Source organism: Antedon bifida, chromosome 1 (assembly GCF_963402885.1).
Source record: "Antedon bifida chromosome 1, ecAntBifi1.1, whole genome shotgun sequence".
NCBI classification, from domain to species: domain Eukaryota; kingdom Metazoa; phylum Echinodermata; class Crinoidea; order Comatulida; family Antedonidae; genus Antedon; species Antedon bifida.
Window position 1 is genome coordinate 31,697,976 of NC_136226.1, and position 19,542 is coordinate 31,717,517.

At 31.9% G+C, this 19,542-nt stretch overlaps 2 protein-coding genes and 1 pseudogene across 3 annotated transcripts; all 3 read right to left on the reverse strand.

Annotated features, from left to right (window-relative positions):
• Nucleotides 1-153: 153 nt before the first annotated feature.
• Nucleotides 154-9,476, reverse strand: LOC144850648 (methanethiol oxidase-like). Its single transcript, XM_078707999.1, has 10 exons — nt 9,342-9,476; nt 8,378-8,538; nt 7,023-7,208; nt 5,319-5,445; nt 2,734-2,916; nt 2,446-2,627; nt 1,909-1,987; nt 994-1,115; nt 609-820; nt 154-397 (listed from the first exon to the last, which is right to left on the reverse strand). The coding sequence occupies exons 1-10, from the start codon at nt 9,343-9,345 to the stop codon at nt 214-216; spliced, it is 1,440 nt and encodes a 479-aa protein (XP_078564125.1). The 5' UTR covers nt 9,346-9,476; the 3' UTR covers nt 154-213.
• A 470-nt stretch (nt 9,477-9,946) lies between these two features.
• Nucleotides 9,947-13,620, reverse strand: LOC144836038 (methanethiol oxidase-like; annotated as a pseudogene). The gene is made up of 7 exons (XR_013611140.1): nt 13,578-13,620; nt 13,149-13,331; nt 12,859-13,040; nt 12,388-12,466; nt 11,764-11,885; nt 10,831-11,044; nt 9,947-10,625 (listed from the first exon to the last, which is right to left on the reverse strand). The product of XR_013611140.1 is annotated as a methanethiol oxidase-like (transcript).
• A 696-nt stretch (nt 13,621-14,316) lies between these two features.
• On the reverse strand, nt 14,317-19,542 carry LOC144850436 (mitochondrial glutathione transporter SLC25A40-like). The gene is made up of 10 exons (XM_078707717.1): nt 19,160-19,542; nt 18,536-18,595; nt 17,942-18,054; nt 17,708-17,775; nt 17,358-17,485; nt 16,758-16,931; nt 16,260-16,369; nt 15,786-15,864; nt 15,309-15,389; nt 14,317-15,103 (listed from the first exon to the last, which is right to left on the reverse strand). The coding sequence occupies exons 1-10, from the start codon at nt 19,377-19,379 to the stop codon at nt 14,985-14,987; spliced, it is 1,152 nt and encodes a 383-aa protein (XP_078563843.1). The 5' UTR covers nt 19,380-19,542; the 3' UTR covers nt 14,317-14,984.

Below are 19,542 nucleotides of genomic sequence, written 5' to 3' on the forward strand. Positions count from 1 at the left end.
TTCCCAAATTGATTTTGTGTACCAATTTTTATCCTAATATGGTCATTATTATCTGTCCTTATACTTATATATTTCACCCATTTTTTTATTATCTCAATTAGAGCATATTTCATTAATTATTAATATTTTGCGATTTTACATAATTCGTTTGGAAGCAATTATAATACTTGATGAAGGCTACAAATATGTATCTAATATTTCCACAAAGAAATTCTACAAATTACTAGATGTGTTGTGAACGTAGATATCAGAGCTGCAGTCGCCCCCAGGGTATCGGATCTCGTGGGCAAGTACTGGTCCACCCGGTTCATTGCCAAAATCAATGAGCACATCCTTGTTGAGGGTCAAGCCTCCTTGTTCAGTGTCCACATCAATTTGCAGCATCACAGACCCCTCTCTGTTGAAAATGACAAACAATATATTCAAACGTATGGTAGTGATATGTCCAAATATGGTAGTAGTATGACATCATCATGTCCATATATGGGCACATCATATTTTTTATTGATAGTGTAGAGGGAGATTACATCATTATTTGATTTACGTTTATATTGATTATATTGATTTATATTAATCAGTATTATATATTAATGCTGTATAACACTTACTTGACCATGTCTGGGTAGAATTGTACATCCCACTGACTGTAGAGGGAGGTTGTCACAAAAAGACGTTTACCATCCAGACTTAGCTGAATCATCTGAGGTCCGCCATGGATGCGTTTTCCATTAAAGTAAAGCGGCTCTGGTTGTTCATCAAGCTCCACATCTTTAATAACTTTCACAGGTCCATTCTTGCAAACAGACCCACCAAGGAAAATCTAAAAATTATCACATTTTGTGTTTTTAATACAGATCTACCTTCTGCTCATAATACAGTATGCATGGTTTTGTAATGTAATACATATGTAATGTCGCCCTCTAATAAAATACCAGTCTGAAAAGTTTTGGATGCTTGAACTAGTCTGCTGCCCTCTAAATGATATAAACTTACCTGTCCTACAAGTTTAGGGTTTCTTGTATCTGTGACGTCATATTGCCGAATATCTCCATGTAGCCAATTACTGAAGTACAGAAACCGATCGTCCAATGAGAGTAGAATGTCAGTAATAAGACCTGTCATAAAAAAAACAATATGGTTACTGATGGTTATTGAGATAAAGAATTGAATCCAATCTTTATTTTCACAATATTTCATAATTTACATACAATGTAATGCAACAAATAAAAAGAGACAGTCTGTACAGCTGTTATACAAATTATTTCTACTGCATGCATACACCAAGGCAGGTTGCTGAGCTCCGCAGATCAAAAGGTTTCTCTGTGGCTGCCACACAATCAGTTCACATCCCTTAACAGACACAGCATGTTGCGGACAATATGTACATGGTACAGTACTGTTGGTATTTGTCGCAGTATAGATGACAATCAAATTGTCAGGAATTGTACTGGAAATTGAATTGAACTGGTCACGGGGAATGGGGCTAGGGTTGGTATGGAAGATTTGGCTGGTTTGGGGAAAGCTGTGGAGTTAAAGTTTACTAAAGATGCATTGTCCCCTTAAAAATAATTGTTGTTGTTGAATATGCCATTATAATGTCAGATAATAGTTATCCACTTTGGATCTAACTGTCAAACTGTAATTTAAAGCAAAAAAAGGTCAAATTGGCTGCCAGCCAATGGATTTATTATGTTATTGAAAAACATTTTTTTTCCATTTCTTTTCTACGGAAGTGTTTAACTTTATTAAAACTACAAAATAACCTATTCAAAATCTGATTCAATTAATCTTCTTTTTTCATGTTTTTGGGGGACAATACATTTTTAATAGGATATAAAAATGACTGGAAAACAAAAGTTATTTAAAAACAGAAATTTAAACAAATATCCAAAAAGAAAAAAACAATACCTGGCATTGAAGGAAGAGCCCAATCCTCAACTTCTTTGTTTGCTACGTCAATAACCTTCTCGTGAGCCCATGTACCATTCTGTAATGTAAAAACATATTGAGTGTTTATATAACAATTTCTCCATTAAACACCCCTGTAGTTCAAACAGTTTTTTTATTTCCATTTTAGTTGAGATAAAAATAATAGCAATTTAATATTATACACAATTGAACGTGAGCATTTTTATCATTCACCACTTTATCATATCAACTTTCAATGATCATTGTGCATACAATACAATGAACCTGTATTCAAGGCCAGAGGGCTATATTTACAATAGGTTAACCATAGGGCAAAGTGCTACAAACAATTGAAAAATGATTTCCTATACTCAGCAAATGCACGAGCACTGAAACTCAACAATGCCATTATGTTTGTCTAACAACTGAAAGAGGAGTAGTAGGGCCTATGTTTACCCATCCAACCTCTACACAAAATCCAAATTAACTTGAAATCTGATAAATTGTAGACTACTACTGTACTATAAATGAACTTACGTCTTTCATGTAAAATCTCATAACATTACTGCTCAAAGCACATCCCACAAAACCTTCCTTTGCAATAGGGTTGTGAAGAAAGCGAATCTCTAGAGGAACAGCGCCCTCATCGCCCATGTTAATTGTTTGTTGTATGGTATGCTTGTCCCAATCCCAAACATGAAGGCTTTTTCCATACAAACCTAAAATCAGTAAAGTGTATTAATTATACAAATCTAAAATTTGCAAAAGTTAGTTGAAGTCAATTTTGTTTCTATACAGATTACCTTAAAAAAACAAAACACTTACCGTTCGCATAGTCATCAGGGTTGAATCCTTTTAGAAAAGCCTTGGGAGCACCCCATTCTGTGCTTATCATCACATTGTGGAAAGGCTGGTACCAAAAGTCATAACCAAAAGGAGGGTTATGCCCATCAGCCTCCCACTTGCCTTTAACATGAAAATCTTCTCCATCAAGAATGATAAAACCACCTGAAAAATAAATATTACTAATTCAACATGACATGACATGAATTCTAGGTGTTGGAAGTACAGTATGTTCCTTTAGCCTTGAATAACATTATGTCCGGTCCAGTAGATGCATCTGTTCAAATTGTCATACAGTTTTTCCTATTTCCTATTTGATGAGAAAAAACAAATGTATCTTGGCTAAAATACAAGAAGAACCACTAAATACTAATTTCAGATAAAATAATATATGTGTAACTCCAATGTATGTATTAATCCATTCAATCTATTTATAGATGACAAGCTTGAAGGCATAGGAAAAGTTGTCTTTCCAAAAAACAAAAGTGATGATAAGTGTAGCCTAGCTTATACCAATTGTTGCACCTTTTGTTGAAAAGTGTAAGGATTCGAACCAGTAAGTTCTAATCAGAAACTGGGAGCTCACCTGGTACTTTATAGTTTCCTTTTTAATTTAGAAACTTATTCAGTTACCATTGCACTTTTGACTTTATCTAGTTGAATATATTGATTAAAATAAAGTTCATGCACTTTGCATTGCACATCATTCTCAGGATGTAAGGCTGGGTTAACATTTCAATTAGGCTATAGCGTATTTACACAAATGTTATGCTTGTGGTAATACTAAACCTTAAAAGATGTATTTTCCCCCAAAATGTGAAAAATGAAGATTAATTTTTAATAGGTTATTTTGTAGTTTTAATAAAGTTAATCACTTTCGTAGAAAAAAAAACAAACAAAAAAATGTTTTCACTTATAAAATGCTAAAATAAATGGTTAAATTCAACCAAAATCCATTGGCTGGCAGCCAATTTGACTATGTTTTGCTTTAAATTACAGTTTTTTCAGGTGAATACATTTTTTTTCGATTCAAATTTTATTATAAAGTGGATAACTATTATATGACATTAAAATGGCATATTCAACAAAAAGAATTTTACAATGATAAAATGTGATTTGACAAATAGAGTATTACCGGTTCAGTTATTTTTTTGTGTTTTCTCTCTTTCGTTTTATATTATAAATGTGTATTTACTGTACACTGTTTTTACGAGTGAAGTGCGACTCTCAGGCAGGGAATAATTTCGCCAGTGTATCATAGCAAACGGATAATACAAAACAACCTTTATTGCTACACAAAAAGATTGTGTAGCAAAAATATGTTTCTCGACTCAAACTCATTTTGATTAGCAATAGTAATAAACAAAATTTTAAAATGAAATTTTTCCCTGCCAGGTTGAGGTCGTTTTTTTTATTCATTTACACGTTTCAAATTATATATAAGATTTATTTATTTAGTTATTATATAAAATTTATTATTAAATTGTATTGTTCTTAGCTATATCACTTGTGCATTTATAGTTTCATATTACCATTAATTATAGTAACCATGATCTTTAGCATTTTGAAATCCCAGTATGGCAACCTGCACTAGGATGGCTGCTACAGTACGTGAAAATGGTGGAAAGCTTTAGAATAAAGGTATTGGAAATTTGTGATGAGTGACCCAACACGCACCACAACTCCATAAAAATATGTCACATTTCTAAATTTCACATCACATGAAATGATCTCTGATTGCCCCTTTCAACTTGTATCAGCCAGAACAAACCAGTCAGCATGACTCAGTACATTCTGCATGGTGTAACTGATCAAATATACAATTTAATATCAAACTGTAGGCCAGCTACATTGAGTCAACTTTACCGGACTTCAAAACTGGACTTCAAAACCGGACTTCAAACTAGCCTTTAAGCTAGGTTTTTTTAGTAAAAAGGGTTTCTGAAGATTTTTACATTGTGTTTACCAACCACTAAATTAAGGATTATTTTCTTTTTTTACAGGATGTTAACCAAATTATATTTATTATCATTGGACTTAAATACTTCATAATCCATTATTAGGCTGGTAGTAGTACTCACCATATTGAGGGATTAGGCTATATCCCTATTAAGATCCCTATTGTACGGAACACTTCCATAAACAATAATAGTACACGTAAATCTACTACTTATTTATTTAACATTTCTTATACTCCTTCCTTTATACTGTACTCAGAGTTTTCAAAATGTTGTAAATAAAAAACAGCGAATGTGCCCGATTAAACCAATTTTATAAAATGCTACGTCAGTTCTGTATCTAGCATTTGGACAAGAGTGGGTGTCCACCAAGTATTTGTTTTCAAATAATTTCAAATAAAAATGATTTTTATTTGGAAAACAAATAAATGTATGTTTAAACAAGTACTTAGGTTGAATTGACTTTTTACGTGGGTATGAGGAAAGGTGAAAGAAACCTGACTTACATATTTGGGTTACTTCCAGTAATTCCCTCTCTTTATTAAGTTAGTTCTGTTCTGTCAGTCAAATCTTTACAACATTTGATATTCATTAAATAAATAAGCATACCTTTTGCTTCCATAGGATCTTCTCCTTTACCCAAGGCACTAATCATAACCTCCCCATTAGCAAGACAATGTGATGTGTGGGGTATGGCTAAACCACTTTTTGTTCTTACTTCTTCTGGTTCTACTACCTGAAAGTTAAGCATGATCAAATTAATTAAGCTTTCCAAAGTCCTGTCTACACTATAACTTTATGTGATATGCCCATATATGGACATGTTGCCATATCACTACCATATTTGGGCATATCACTACCATATTTGGGCATATCACACTTTTTTTGTCAAACTAGTTTGATACATAGAGTAGACAGAGCTTATTAGCTTTAAATTAAATTTATAACAATCAAATTTACGCTTTCCAAAGCCCTATCTACACTATAACTTTATGTGATATGCCCATATATGGACATGATGCCATATCACTACCATATTTGGGCACATCACACTTTTTTTTGTCAAACTAGTTTGGTAGTGTAGACAGAGCTTAAGCTTAAATTAAGTATATAACAAATAAAGTACAGACAAACAAAATTACATTTAAATTAAAATATTGACAGTACTACGAAGAACTAAAACATAATATTTATTAAAACCCTATCTCTGTACTTTATTCCATCCTGAACCATGAGTTAATAACCATATCATTCACAATGGGATATCTGTATAAAAGTGTTTAGGCTATGTTGTAATTCTGAGGTAGGCCTACTATTTCAAGTGTACACACATCACATACTTGAGCTGCATAGACAGATGCTAGTTACATTAAATTTCAGAGTAAATTTGCAAATAATATAAATTTATGATTAAGATAAAAGGTTTGATTTGAATACTAATTTGTTAAATTTGACAATACTAATTTCATTTTCCTTTAGTAAAAATATGCCTTTATAATATAATATAAAAAATGTAAAATATAAAAGTAATTTACAATATAATATAAACGAGAGAAGACCATCAGAAACGATTATTTCAATGTTCAGGTCCTGTTCCTTGAACTCAATATAACTTTATGATAGACATGTAATATCAATATACTTAGTGGTTTAGGGTTATAACTCCATAGGCCCCATCTTTTGTAACACAACCAGGTCTGTCTAGAATTATGAACAGCTTTTGATTTACTTACAATACATTTACTCGCCTATTATAGACATCATTCACTCATGACTAACCGCTGGAACGATGTCTATTATTTGAACTCATGTTATGAACAAAAATCTTTGAAATTTAATTTAAAGTACCATTTCACTTCATCAAGATCAACAAAGAGTTTCACAATTGGCATCATTTCATTCTAACCTCAACGATCCTCTACTACAAATAAGTCCTTTTTATCACGCTAACATTTCTAAAATAACACTCCATCTTTTGTGTTCTGCTGTCGATGCGGCATTTCTTCAATTAATCACTCCCAGCAGCTTTTATCTTGCATTTGTAAGCCTGTTTGTTAATTTTGCACGAACTCAAATATTATAAGTGATAAAAATCATGCATTTTTTTTATCAAACAATGGAAAGAATTTTATTTTCGGAGTCAGACCCCAAAACAAACAAAAACTTATAATTTCCAAAAGAATTTTTGGTCTAATGTGCCATTATTTGGAGTTTTAGAGTATTTTTATGAACATCCAAAAGTTAGTGGCCAGTAAAAGAAGTGGTTAGGTTAGTTAAAAAACCCCTTAATGGAGATCCCTATAAACCACTTACCGTATGTATGATGGGTCTCCGTGGATTTGTGGCAACATCAACGACATATATCCTGGAGGAGTAGAGACAAGGCATGATCAGCTTTGAACGTTTTTTACTTGCATCATTCCAGCAACTACTGCAGGCATTCCAACCAGTGTGGTGGAGTTCATCATTTAAGTAAGGCATTGGCAGACGGCTAATTACCTACAATACATACATTAAATTTAAAGCTCAGGTACAGGCATGAATTTTAAATATAATATTTGGTTAATAGTACATAAATCAAATATTTGTAATAGAAATCAAGACGAAAAAACATGAATTTCCATTAATATGGTCAAATACAAAATTTAGCAAAATTCTGCCATAAAAGCCAGGAAGACATTTTTTTCAGTAGTTAGGTAGTTAACCTAATGTAATAACATGTCTGGTGACTCCCTAGAAAGTGAAAAAAGATGGTGGATATACGGTGTATAATTTTTGCTATAGCATGAAAATAAAAATCTGAAGTTGAATAAAAATACCAGAAATGTAATATTCAAGTTATATTACCTATATTTATTCATCTGATAACATTTTTTACCACACCGTTTATTTTTAATAGCTTTTTAAAATGCCTCTCTATTTACAAAATTTGTGTACAAAAGAATAGAGATTTTACTGTGTAATTTGAACTATCCCCCCACTGATAAGAAAGTGCTTATTTTCAACAAGCTTGTGTAACACAAATAAAATCCCAAAAATTATGAAACATAGGGGAAACTATAGATCGATAATTATTGGAATGTATGATCAATAGAAATTTTTTGCCCGCACCTGGCCTTTAAACTCAATAAATAATCTGCTATTATTATCATGTAATATATACCAAGGACCTATAATGTATAGTATTAAAATATAGTGCTTGATTTTTGGTGTTGGAGCAACAGAACAAGCAATCATAAACTGTTGAAATTTATATAACATAGGCCTATTATTGGTTTCTCATTCAAACTTAACTTCTACTTAAAGATGTATATTGTCCCACAAAAACATGAAAAATGAAGATTAATTAAATCAGACTTTGAATATGTTAAATTGTAGTTTTAATAAAGTTAATCACTTCTATAGAAAAAAAAAAAACTTTTTCACTTTATTAAATGACAAAATAAATGGTTAAATTCAACTAAAAAACCATTGGCTGCCAGCCAATTTTACCATTTTTGCTTTAAATTACAGTTTTTTCAGGTAAATACATTTTATTTTGATCCAATTTTTGGTCAAAGTGGATAACTATTATGTTACATTAAAACGGTATATTTAACAACAATTTTGTTACAAATTATTTTTCCAGGAGACAATATATCTTTAAACATTAAGGTAAATATGCTTACCTTGCAATATGTAGATGATCTTGGATCAATATCCACCGTGGCCAAATAATCAGGTCTACCTATTTCAGTGTTTCTGTAAATGCAGGGGATATACAGCAACTCTTCCCTGGGGCCTTTCATGGCATCCAGGGGTGTTCGGTATCCAGGTCCTGGGCAGCAAGCTACAACAGAATAATTATTTTTCTATTTTTTTTATTTTTTATACATACAAAACACACATTTAAACAAAAGCAAAATTACAATTAAAATAAATAACAATTATTGTTTTAAAACAAAATTTGTTCTCTGAACTATGCAAATAAAAATAGTACGGTATACAGGGCTGTACGCAGGATTTTATTTGGTGGGTGTTTTGGTTAATTTCAATCGGTTTACCAGGCATATAAATATGGCAAATTTCTTCTACGTTTAAAAATGTTGAGATGTAAAAATGGTAAACAATAATAAATAAAAAGAACTAAAATAAGTTATTCTTTAATGACAATCTAGGTTATATTGACAGTTGTTGATATTTTCACTATTTTTATTGTTCTACTGGTTGGTACAAAATTACTGAATGACAAATAGACTATAGCTATAGGCCTAGCTAGGCCCTATATGATTTCTTTATAATAATATAATTATTTTACATAAACAACAAGACTGGTCTACTTGGCCTTTAGAGTAAACATTTTAATACTCGACAGATTTATTTTAGGCTCTATAAAATGTGGACCTTTTTAGTTTTACTCGCAGGCCTAGGTCGCACTTTTCCTACAGTAGGTCGTCGCCACCTTTGTGAACCCGAAACATTGGATGTTGGTTCGGTTCCAATTACATCATACAGGACCCTGGGCAAAAACCAGACATATGTATGTGTAGGCCTATGCACGAGAGACACATGCTAAACACATTCAGAATTAATAATTATACCTATAAACATGGAGTAACCCCTTGCTATAAATAATACAAGCAGTGGACTTACACATTGCAGTTTTTCCAAATATGAAATCCAATAAAATTAAGCGAAAAAGTTTTTTCTTCTCTGATCTTCTCCTCCTCTCTCACTCTCATGCGAACAAAACGATTGTTTGCAGTAGTTTTCCATCGACACGCATGATCACACCCACTGTACCGATACCACGCGGTGTGGGAATTACTCCTCCCCATACCACATACGTCATCAACAAATTCGATTCAAGCGCGCTGATTTGTCATTTAATCATAAAGTATATTTTAATAATTTTGATCCAAATAACGTTTCAAATTACAAATTGTTTCATGAATCAAATTTATTTGTCACGTCTTCTCAATTCTCAATTTTGGTCAAAGTGAATAACTTTTTCTTCAATTACGGGCACATCACTAGTAGTAGTTTGAGAACTTTCTAGAGCATCTTGCTTTTTGATAACAAATTATTAATACTGAACAACAGCAACAACCAGAACAAAAGTAAAATAATACTAAGTACACTGACAAATCAATTTTTTTTTGTAATTTAATTGGTAGGTTTTTATTATTATTTTTATCATTCTTAGTCAAAGTTACTTTTATACACTGGTAAATAAATATTTGATTTATAAATAAATATTATATATATACCGTATATATTTGAGACAAATTAAATAAATAAAAATAATAAATTAATCACTAAAAAATATATTTCTCATTTTATTTATTCTCATTTATTAATTATTCCACCACCCTTGTTATTATTTAATATTCCACATTATTCACCTGATCCTCAGTGCTATAAACATTTGACAATATTTGCACAGAATCATAAACAAATTCCTACAACATATGGTGCCTGTATCATGTAAGGTTAGGTTAAGGGTAGTTATGGTGTACATGTCACTAGGGGATACATGTGAAACACATGTGACCCTGTATCATGGTATTTTCGTATGATACTGGACAAATTTAGATGCATTACTGAATATCAGGAGTAATTAATATAAAATTTGTATATATGAAAAAGCAGGAAGCTTTTAAAATAGACAGCTGGTTGAGGCTATAAATATGTATTTAACATAATTTAATACCATTCTGGTCCTATATATATAGGAAATCATTTTATTTTAAATCTACAAATTACTAGATGTGTTGTGAACGTAGATATCAGAGCTGCAGTCACCCCCAGGGTATCGGATCTCGTGGGCAAGTGCTGGTCCACCTGGTTCATTGCCAAAATCAATGAGTACATTCCTGTTGAGGGTCAAGCCTCCTTGTTCAGTGTCCACATCAATGCAGCATCACAGACCCCTCTCTGTTGAAAATGACAAACAACATATTCAAACGTATGGTAGTGATATGTCCAAATATGGTAGTAGTATGACAGCATCATGTCCATATATGGGCACATCATATTTTTTATTGATAGTGTAGAGGGAGATTACATTTGATTTACGTTTATATTGATTATATTGATTTATATTAATCAGTATTATATATTTATGCTGTATAACACTTACTTGACCATGTCTGGGTAGAATTGTACATCCCATTGACTGTAGAGGGAGGTTGCCACAAAAAGACGTTTACCATCCACAGACTTAGCTGAATCATCTGCGGTCCGCCATGGACGCGTTTTCCATTAAAGTAAAGCGGCTCTGGTTGTTCATCAAGCTCCACATCTTTAATAACTTTCACAGATCCATTCTTGCAAACAGACCCACCAAGGAAAATCTACAATTATCACACTGTGTTTTTAATACCTTCTGCTCATATTAATACAAATGCATGGTTTTGTAATGTAATAGATATGTAATGTCGCCCTCTAATAAAATAAAAGTCTGACAAGACCTTTTGTATAAGCCTTTTTCATGAAACCGAAGACATCTTCGATTGATGACAAACAATGCTGTGCAGGGCAGCGCAATCAACAGAAATAACGTAGCGTTTCAACCATTTTTTTCAGCGCTTAAAATCTGCAAAAACAAACACCATAAGCATAGCCTTTTGTCACCGCGCATTTGCTTATACACTGTGGACGTGCTTTTGTCGATGGATTGTAAGCGGTGAAAATAATATTTCAAATTTTTTTCAATCATACAGTGATGTAGGCCAATCTTTTAAAAACATTTTACAGTAATTTTTTCTCATACGATCCTCTGTTCAAGAGTTACGATCTTTTAATTAACATGGTGTCCGAGTCCTGAAATCCCCTGAAAACGCTATTTTATTTCTGTTGTTTACGCTTCCCTGCACATTGTTTGTCATCGATCGAAGATGTCTTCCGTTTCATGAAAAAAGCGTATACAGATCTACCTTCTGCTCATAATAAAGTACAGCATCATGGTTTTGTAATGTAATGGATATGTAATGTCGCCCTCTAACTAAATACCATTCTGAAAAGTTTTGAATGCTTGAACTAGTCTGCTGCCCTCTAAATGATATAAACTTACCTGTCCTACAAGTTTAGGGTTTCTTGTATCTGTGACGTCATATTGCCGAATATCTCCATGTAGCCAATTACTGAAGTACAGAAATCGATCGTCCAATGAGAGTAGAATGTCAGTAATAAGACCTGTCATAAAAAAAACAATATGGTTACTGATGGTTATTGAGATAAAGAATTGAATTCAATCTACCTGTCGTAGCAATATGGTTAAAAAACAATATGGTTATAAAATTGAATCTAATTTTTATTTATAATTTTATCTCACTACAATGCAAAAAGTTCATGCAATTGAAATTATATGCAACACAATTAGTAGGTGTTAATTGTTTTATGCCAAGGGACACATATGGTGATAATGTATCATTTTGTTTAGAGGAGAGTATTAGGTATTTTTAGTATCTGTCCAAAACTATTATTATATAACAAACATATTTAAACAAACAAGGGTAGTTGTGATTGATAGATAGAGTTTATCAACAAAAATGAACAAAAGCCAGATATTCAAAGTTTGGGGAAAGCTGTGGGGTTTGGGAGTAAATAGGATATAAAAATGACCGGAAATATTGTAAGAATTACAAAACAAAAATTATTTAAAAACAGAAATATCCAAAAAGAGAAAAAAAAATACCTGGCATTGAAGGAAGAGCCCAACCCTCAACTTCTTTGTTTGCTACGTCAATAACCTTCTCGTGAGCCCATGTACCATTCTGTAATAATATCTCCATTAAATAGTTTGAAGTGGTTCATGATTAAAAATAGCATTAAAAATGACTATAAGCTCTGTCTACACTATCAAACTTTATGTGACAAAAAAATGTGATGTGCCCATATATGGACATGAGGATGTCATATCACTACAATATTTGGGCATATCACACTTTTTTTTATTAAACTAGTTTGATAGTGTAGACATTTTTGTAGTGATGATGGCATTTTACAAGTTATAGTATACTGCTTTTGTACTTTAATTGAGAGTAACATACCATATGTCATTTTTGTTTTGTTTTCCCGGACACCCTGGAGAACAAATGCATCAACAAATATTAAATGTATTAAATAAGACACAGTACTGCATAAGAAGAAGATTTGATGAACTTACTTCTTTCATGTAAAATCTCATAACATTACTGCTCAAAGCACATCCCACAAAACCTTCTGCTGCGATAGGGTTGTGAAGAAAGCGAATCTCTAGAGGAACAGCGCCCTCATCGCCCATGTCAATTGTTTGTTTTATGGTATGCTTGTTCCAATCCCAAACATGAAGGCTTTTTCCATACAAACCTAAAATCAGTAAAAGTGTATTAATTAGTACAAATCTAAAATTAGCAAAAGTTAGTTGAAGTCAATTTTGTTTCTATACAGATTACCTTAAAAAAACAAAACACTTACCGTTCGCATAGTTATCAGGGTTGAATCCTTTTAGAAAAGCCTTGGGAGCACCCCATTCTGTACTTATCATCACATTGTGGAAAGGCTGGTACCAAAAGTCATAACCAAAAGGAGGGTTATGCCCATCAGCCTCCCACTTGCCTTTAACATGAAAATCTTCTCCATCAAGAATGATAAAACCACCTGAAAAGTAAATATCAAATATAGACAGGAATTTAAGTTAGACTGGTGTATGGTCCTTATAGCATCAATGTATGTGACATTGTTAAATGTTGTATCATTGCTGTTCAATTATGGTATGTCACCCCCATATGCTCGCTCTCTCTGCCGAGCCACACTCTCGAATGTGGCTCTTTTTAAAAAAAGTATTTACTGAATTTTGTATCGGTGGCACATATCACTCAATAGTGTACAGTACATATAACTAACTATACAAATAACCAACTTCATAAAAAAAAAGAGAACCAGTCATGCTTCAATGCACAAACACCAACAAATGAATACAGCGTTCTGATTGGTTATGCAATATAGAAGAAAGTTACACAACACAATACTTAAATTAAAGTCTTATAAAACAAAGTATAACTTACCAAGCTTGTGTCTGCACACAAAAAGCTGCTTTCTTTTGCTACTCAGAATAGCTTACACTGAACAAAAAAAAAAGAAGTGAAAGGCCAGGGCAGACAGCACACCTGGATGAACATATGCAAATGAACCCAATTGGTGGCAGCAGACTAGTACAGATAAAACATATGTGAACAGAAAAGTTATGATTGTACACAGTAAAATACTGTATTTAAAATTATTTTGGCTCCAACAGGTTATGTTACTAAAAAGGGCTCAAATTCGTCAATGTCATGTGCTTGCATTAAGCTCTGTCTACACTATCAAACTTTATGTGACAACAAAATGTGATGTGCCAATATATGGACATGATGTTGTCATATCACTACCATATTTGGGCATATCACTACCATATTTAAGCATATAATTACCACATTTGGGCACATCACACTTTTTTTGTCAAATTAGTTTGATAGTGTAGACAGAGCTTTACAACTCAAACAAAACTATAATAAAAATAAAATGTCTTCTTCATGTTTAAAACCATTGTTATTTTCCTATGATCATCTTTAAATTATAAAATAATACTAATTACACTGAAAAATCATAATCAAATGTTTGATTTTAATTGGTTTTAGGTTTTTAATGTATTTTACAGACAAGAATCATCCTTAATTAATTGTCATAAAATGTTAATTAAAATAAATGTACATATTAAAATTTAGAAACAAAAAATTAAATAAAATACTTTAATAAATATTTCAGCGTACGTATTGTTTTGGATTTTGTTGAAATATTTTAATCCACAAAAAATATTTGATAATTTCTACTGGGTAATCCCTATTGGATAATCCCTTCACTCTAATAATACTTTCATCAATTTCTACAAAAATCAATTGTAATAACATAATTATCAGACTTCCTATATGATTGTAATTTCAATGATAAACCAGTTTTAAATTGAAACTGGTCTTAGAAAATAATTTAAAATAAAATCTCCCTCTTCTTTTAATTTAAAATATAAAAATGACAGACTTGCCTGAAATAACTATGAGAATAACAAATCTTGAAAGGCTAAGCATTATATCTTCTTGTCAATTCCAACTCTTTCTTAATTTAAATTGTTTACTAATCCCATGATGCAAATGATTCTATCTTCAATAAACTATTTAATAATAATTATACCATTTCACTATTAAAAATCATGTATAATAATTTCACTGAATATTTAAGTCTATGTACATTCTGGAATCAAACAATTAAAATTATAAATCAATCTATTTTTATAGTCCTTTCAGCGTTATATTTCCTAAAAAACGATTTTCCAAATTCATAGCTGCCGAGCATTATAGCACAAGCTGGCATCACCTTCAGTATTCGTGGTGTTATACCTAAAATGTAAAAAAAAAAAACAAGAAAAAAAAGACTAATTTTCAAGTCATTTCTGCATGATAAATAAAAATGAATACAGTATGTATGTTTACTGTATATTGAAATTCTGAAAGACCGTAAACCAATAAAGGTATACCACAAACTTTGCAACTAGTTTTTAATGACAAAAATGATGTCATGAGGAAAAGATGCTTTGAGGCTCACCTGCAAACAGGCCTGAAATGCCGCGTTCTTGATAGATGCGAAGTGCAATATCTTTGGTACTTGTTAGTTTAAAACCAGAGCCTAAAATTAGAAAAAAAACCCACTACAATTTAAGAAGGATGTCCAATCTAGGATAGTCCCAAATATTTTTTTATAACAAAAGAAATATTATTGGATAATATAACAACCGTACAACTCTCTTTCTCTTAAGCTCTGTCTACCCTATCAAACTAGTTTGACAAAAATGTGTGGTGTGCCCCAATATGGTAGTGATAATATGCTCAAATATGGTAGTGATATGACATCATCATGTCCATATATGAGCACATCACATTTTTTTGTCACATAAAGTTTAAAGTGTAGACAGAGCTTTACAATTCTCTATAAGTATGTGTACGTTACAACACTGGATTTATATGATCCACAGTGATTGATTGCAAAAAGTGAAGATAAACTTTGATAGAGTTAGTTGATTACCTTTTGCCTCTTTTTCACCCATTTCTATTTGTCGGTGGGTTTTTATAACATCAAATGGTAACGTAAGTACCCCAGCAATCTAACAATGACAATAAAAAGTATTAAAAAAAGCATAAACAAATTCATAGAAACAGTTTAATTTTTTTGTAAAATAATCTCATAATTAAAATGATCTCATAATCACAATGATTTCATAATAACAATGATCTCATAATCACAAAGATTTAATAATCACAATGATCTTATAATCACATGATCTCATAATCACAATGATCTCATAATCACAAAGATTTAATAATCACAATGATCTTATAATCACATGATCTCATAATCACAATGATCTCATAATCATATCGGCAATAACAACCTAATTTATTGTATGATAGGCAGGATTTCAACCTCATTTTTACAGGGTAAATTTGACACAACAAATAAAATAAATAAATAAAATAAATAATGAAACAAGTAACTTACCGTGCCTGAAATTGCACCAGCAGTAAAGCTTACAACAAACGTTGGATCAGGTATATGATAAAGATGACATAATTGTGTCCGGAAATATTCGTAAGAAACCCATAACATCACTAGACAAGAAAAAAATTTAAATGTTTTTTTTTGTTTTTTAAATTGAATGTCAATAAAATTATCTTTATCACAATGATCCCCTATAATTCGTCAAAGTTACGAATTAAATTCTAGTTTCTTTCAAATATCATTAATAGACTAGAAAATAAATTTAAAAGGCTAAATAAAAACGTAAAATACATGCATATATTTTGAAAATACTATTCTGAATTTTAAAAAAGTAAAAGGCTAAATCAAAATGTCAAAAGTAAACTTAAAAAGAAACGCAAAAAATTTGAATACTATTATGACAATACAGGAAAAAGTAGATTATTTTATTTTGTAATTTTGCAAAATATTTAGCTTGTTTAAAAAAACCTTTAAATTTAAAATAATAACACCCCTTACTTGAAAATGGAACATCCCTGAGCAAAGTTGGTGGTAGACCTCTCCACAATGAGACTATACCCTCATCTTTAACTGCCATCTTGACGCAGTCTTTCAACTGACTGTAGCTTAGAACGCGCGACTGCATCTTAGTTCTAATCAATTCAAGGGGGCTTATAATTGAGACCACACCGACTGAAATTGAATAAAAAAATCATTAATTTAATACACTGGTAGGAAGTTTTTTATGCTGGGTGTATGATAATTATTACTAAATGAATTTATAAATCCAAAGACAAATTACTGAAAAAATTAGTGGCTTGATCTTAATGGATATACAAAATAAAACAAGCACTGAAAAAAAGATAATGCTGTGGGTATCAGTAGCTGGATCTCAATTGAGATACAAAATAAAATAAGCACTGAAAACATGACAATGCTGTGGGAATATTGGCCGGATCTCAAAATAAAATAAGCAAAAAGCTAAATCAAAATGATGAAGTAAAACAGCCAGAAAAATTTGCAGAGAAGTAACACTAGCCCTTCATCAGTGCAAATTTATTTTATGAAGCAAATATGGAATCATTATTATTAACCAAATTTACTTGAGTATTTACTTACTTCTAGCAGTTCCTCCTGCAACCATTGGTATAAACAAACTATTACTATCAGCGTCGTGGAAGCCCATCCAGTACTTGAGTTGATCATACGCTGTGTAGTACATGACAGTCTGCGGAACTGCCATTAACCTAATCACAACAAAATGATTATAATTAATACAGAATATTTCTAAGAAGGTTTCTAAACCTATGTCTACACTATCAAACTTTATGTGATGAAAAAATGTGATGTGCCCATATATGGATATGATGATGTCATATCACTACCATATTTTGCATATTACTACCATATTTTGGCACATCACAGTTACAGCTTTTAGTGTGCGCATTTCTCACTTTTAAATCACTTACAATGTTGGCGGCAAGCCACTCCATAATGCAGTTATTCCCTCATTCCTGGCAATTCCCAGGAATGCATCCTAATAATATAAGAAAACATTGTATTATTTATTTCAACAACAATAACACTTCCTATGGTTGTTCTTTTATATAACCAGCCACAAATGCACACACAATATACTGTAATACATACTGGTCTGGTAACTTGTACCATGGGTGAACACCAGGGTTAAAATACACACTTACCATAGTACCATTATATTGGCCCGGTAGCTTGTACCATGGACGCACACCAGAGTTACCATTGATACACGTACAGAGGTGGTCCATTAATCCGTTGCAGTACAAAAAACACTGACCTGAGAAGAGTACATTTGTCTTGTATTAAAGCATAAATAAATTACAGTACAGTATCATCATTCCTTTTCATAATGAGCAAAACCATTTTCATAAACGGCTGCAAATAATAAACTTTTATAAAGCGCTATTTACTGATGTCTAAAAGGCCAACAAGTATTAATATTGAAAAGATGAGATTTTAGAAGTGACTTGAATTGCTGAAGAGATTTACATTGACATTTAGTTAGCTGTTTGTATATTATTTAATAATAATAAATAATAATAAACTTTTATAAAGCGCTATTTACTCACAGGGCTAACAGACAAACAAGAATTATTGAAAAAGGTGAGATTTTAGAAGTGACTTGAATTGCTTAAGAGATTTACATTGACAGATGGAGTAGAAGCTGGTTCCAAACTAGTGGAACTTGTGCAAAAAAAACCCCTTGATTTAAGGTCTGTTTTTGGAGTAGATAAGAGAGAAGACCTAAGTTGACCCACCATTAATCATTGGTTTTTGCTGAGCTTGTAATCTGATCTTCACTACATCCATTGGAGTCACTGAAAATACAATGATTATTTACAGAAATTAAAATACATTATTTGGTTCTTATTCCGTTGTCTTCTATGTTGGTGCATAATTCTGGTTTAAAATTTATGTTTTTGCTCAAATAATTTTCCTCCATATTATTTCTTTTCTGTTTATTTTGTCGATGATCTGAGTGTTGGTTCTGTAATTTCACCTAGGCTACAAAATAGACACAAATCTGATGAGTTTAAATTTGCTTGTACTGTATCGCCTATTTTAGACTAATTTCATGGTAAATAAAACGTCATTGAAAGATTCGTTTCATTTATTTATTTGAAAATAACAACATATAAAATGACATAGAAAACTACGAAGAGATCAAAATACTTGACAGCTACTCCTTGCCTCTTGCTTGTATTAAATGAAAACATAAAAAAAAAAAATTTTAATATTTACTTTTTTTTAGTAGCCTAGCTAGAATAGGCATAGGAAAAATAAATATCTTTCAAAAATCATGTATTTACTCTCCAAAATAAAGGCCTACTAGCTAGGCTAGACCTACATTGCTTTTTAAAATGTTATATCAAAAAACTTACTTGTTAAACTTGTCAATATAGCACCTGAACAAGACGATATCATTTGCTGCCATGGTTTTAATGTCGCAGGCCTAGCTTTGCACTTGTTTGGGATCATTGCATCATCAGCTGCACTGGCAGCAGCCGGCGCGGCAGGTTGTCTGACATGGCCACCGTTGTCTTCGCGAGACCCCGAAGTAGTAGGCCTAGGCTGTTTTGATTCAACCATTTCAGAAGGCATGCTATGTTATGTCGTACAGCTTAAACTCATCACTTATAACAAAATATCAGGTAATCTCTAATCCATACATTTTATGTCGGTAGAGTAGAAAGGCCTAGGATAGATAGATGGAAAGAATACACACAACTGGACGCAATCTTGTTTTGTCATCATGTGGTGTGCG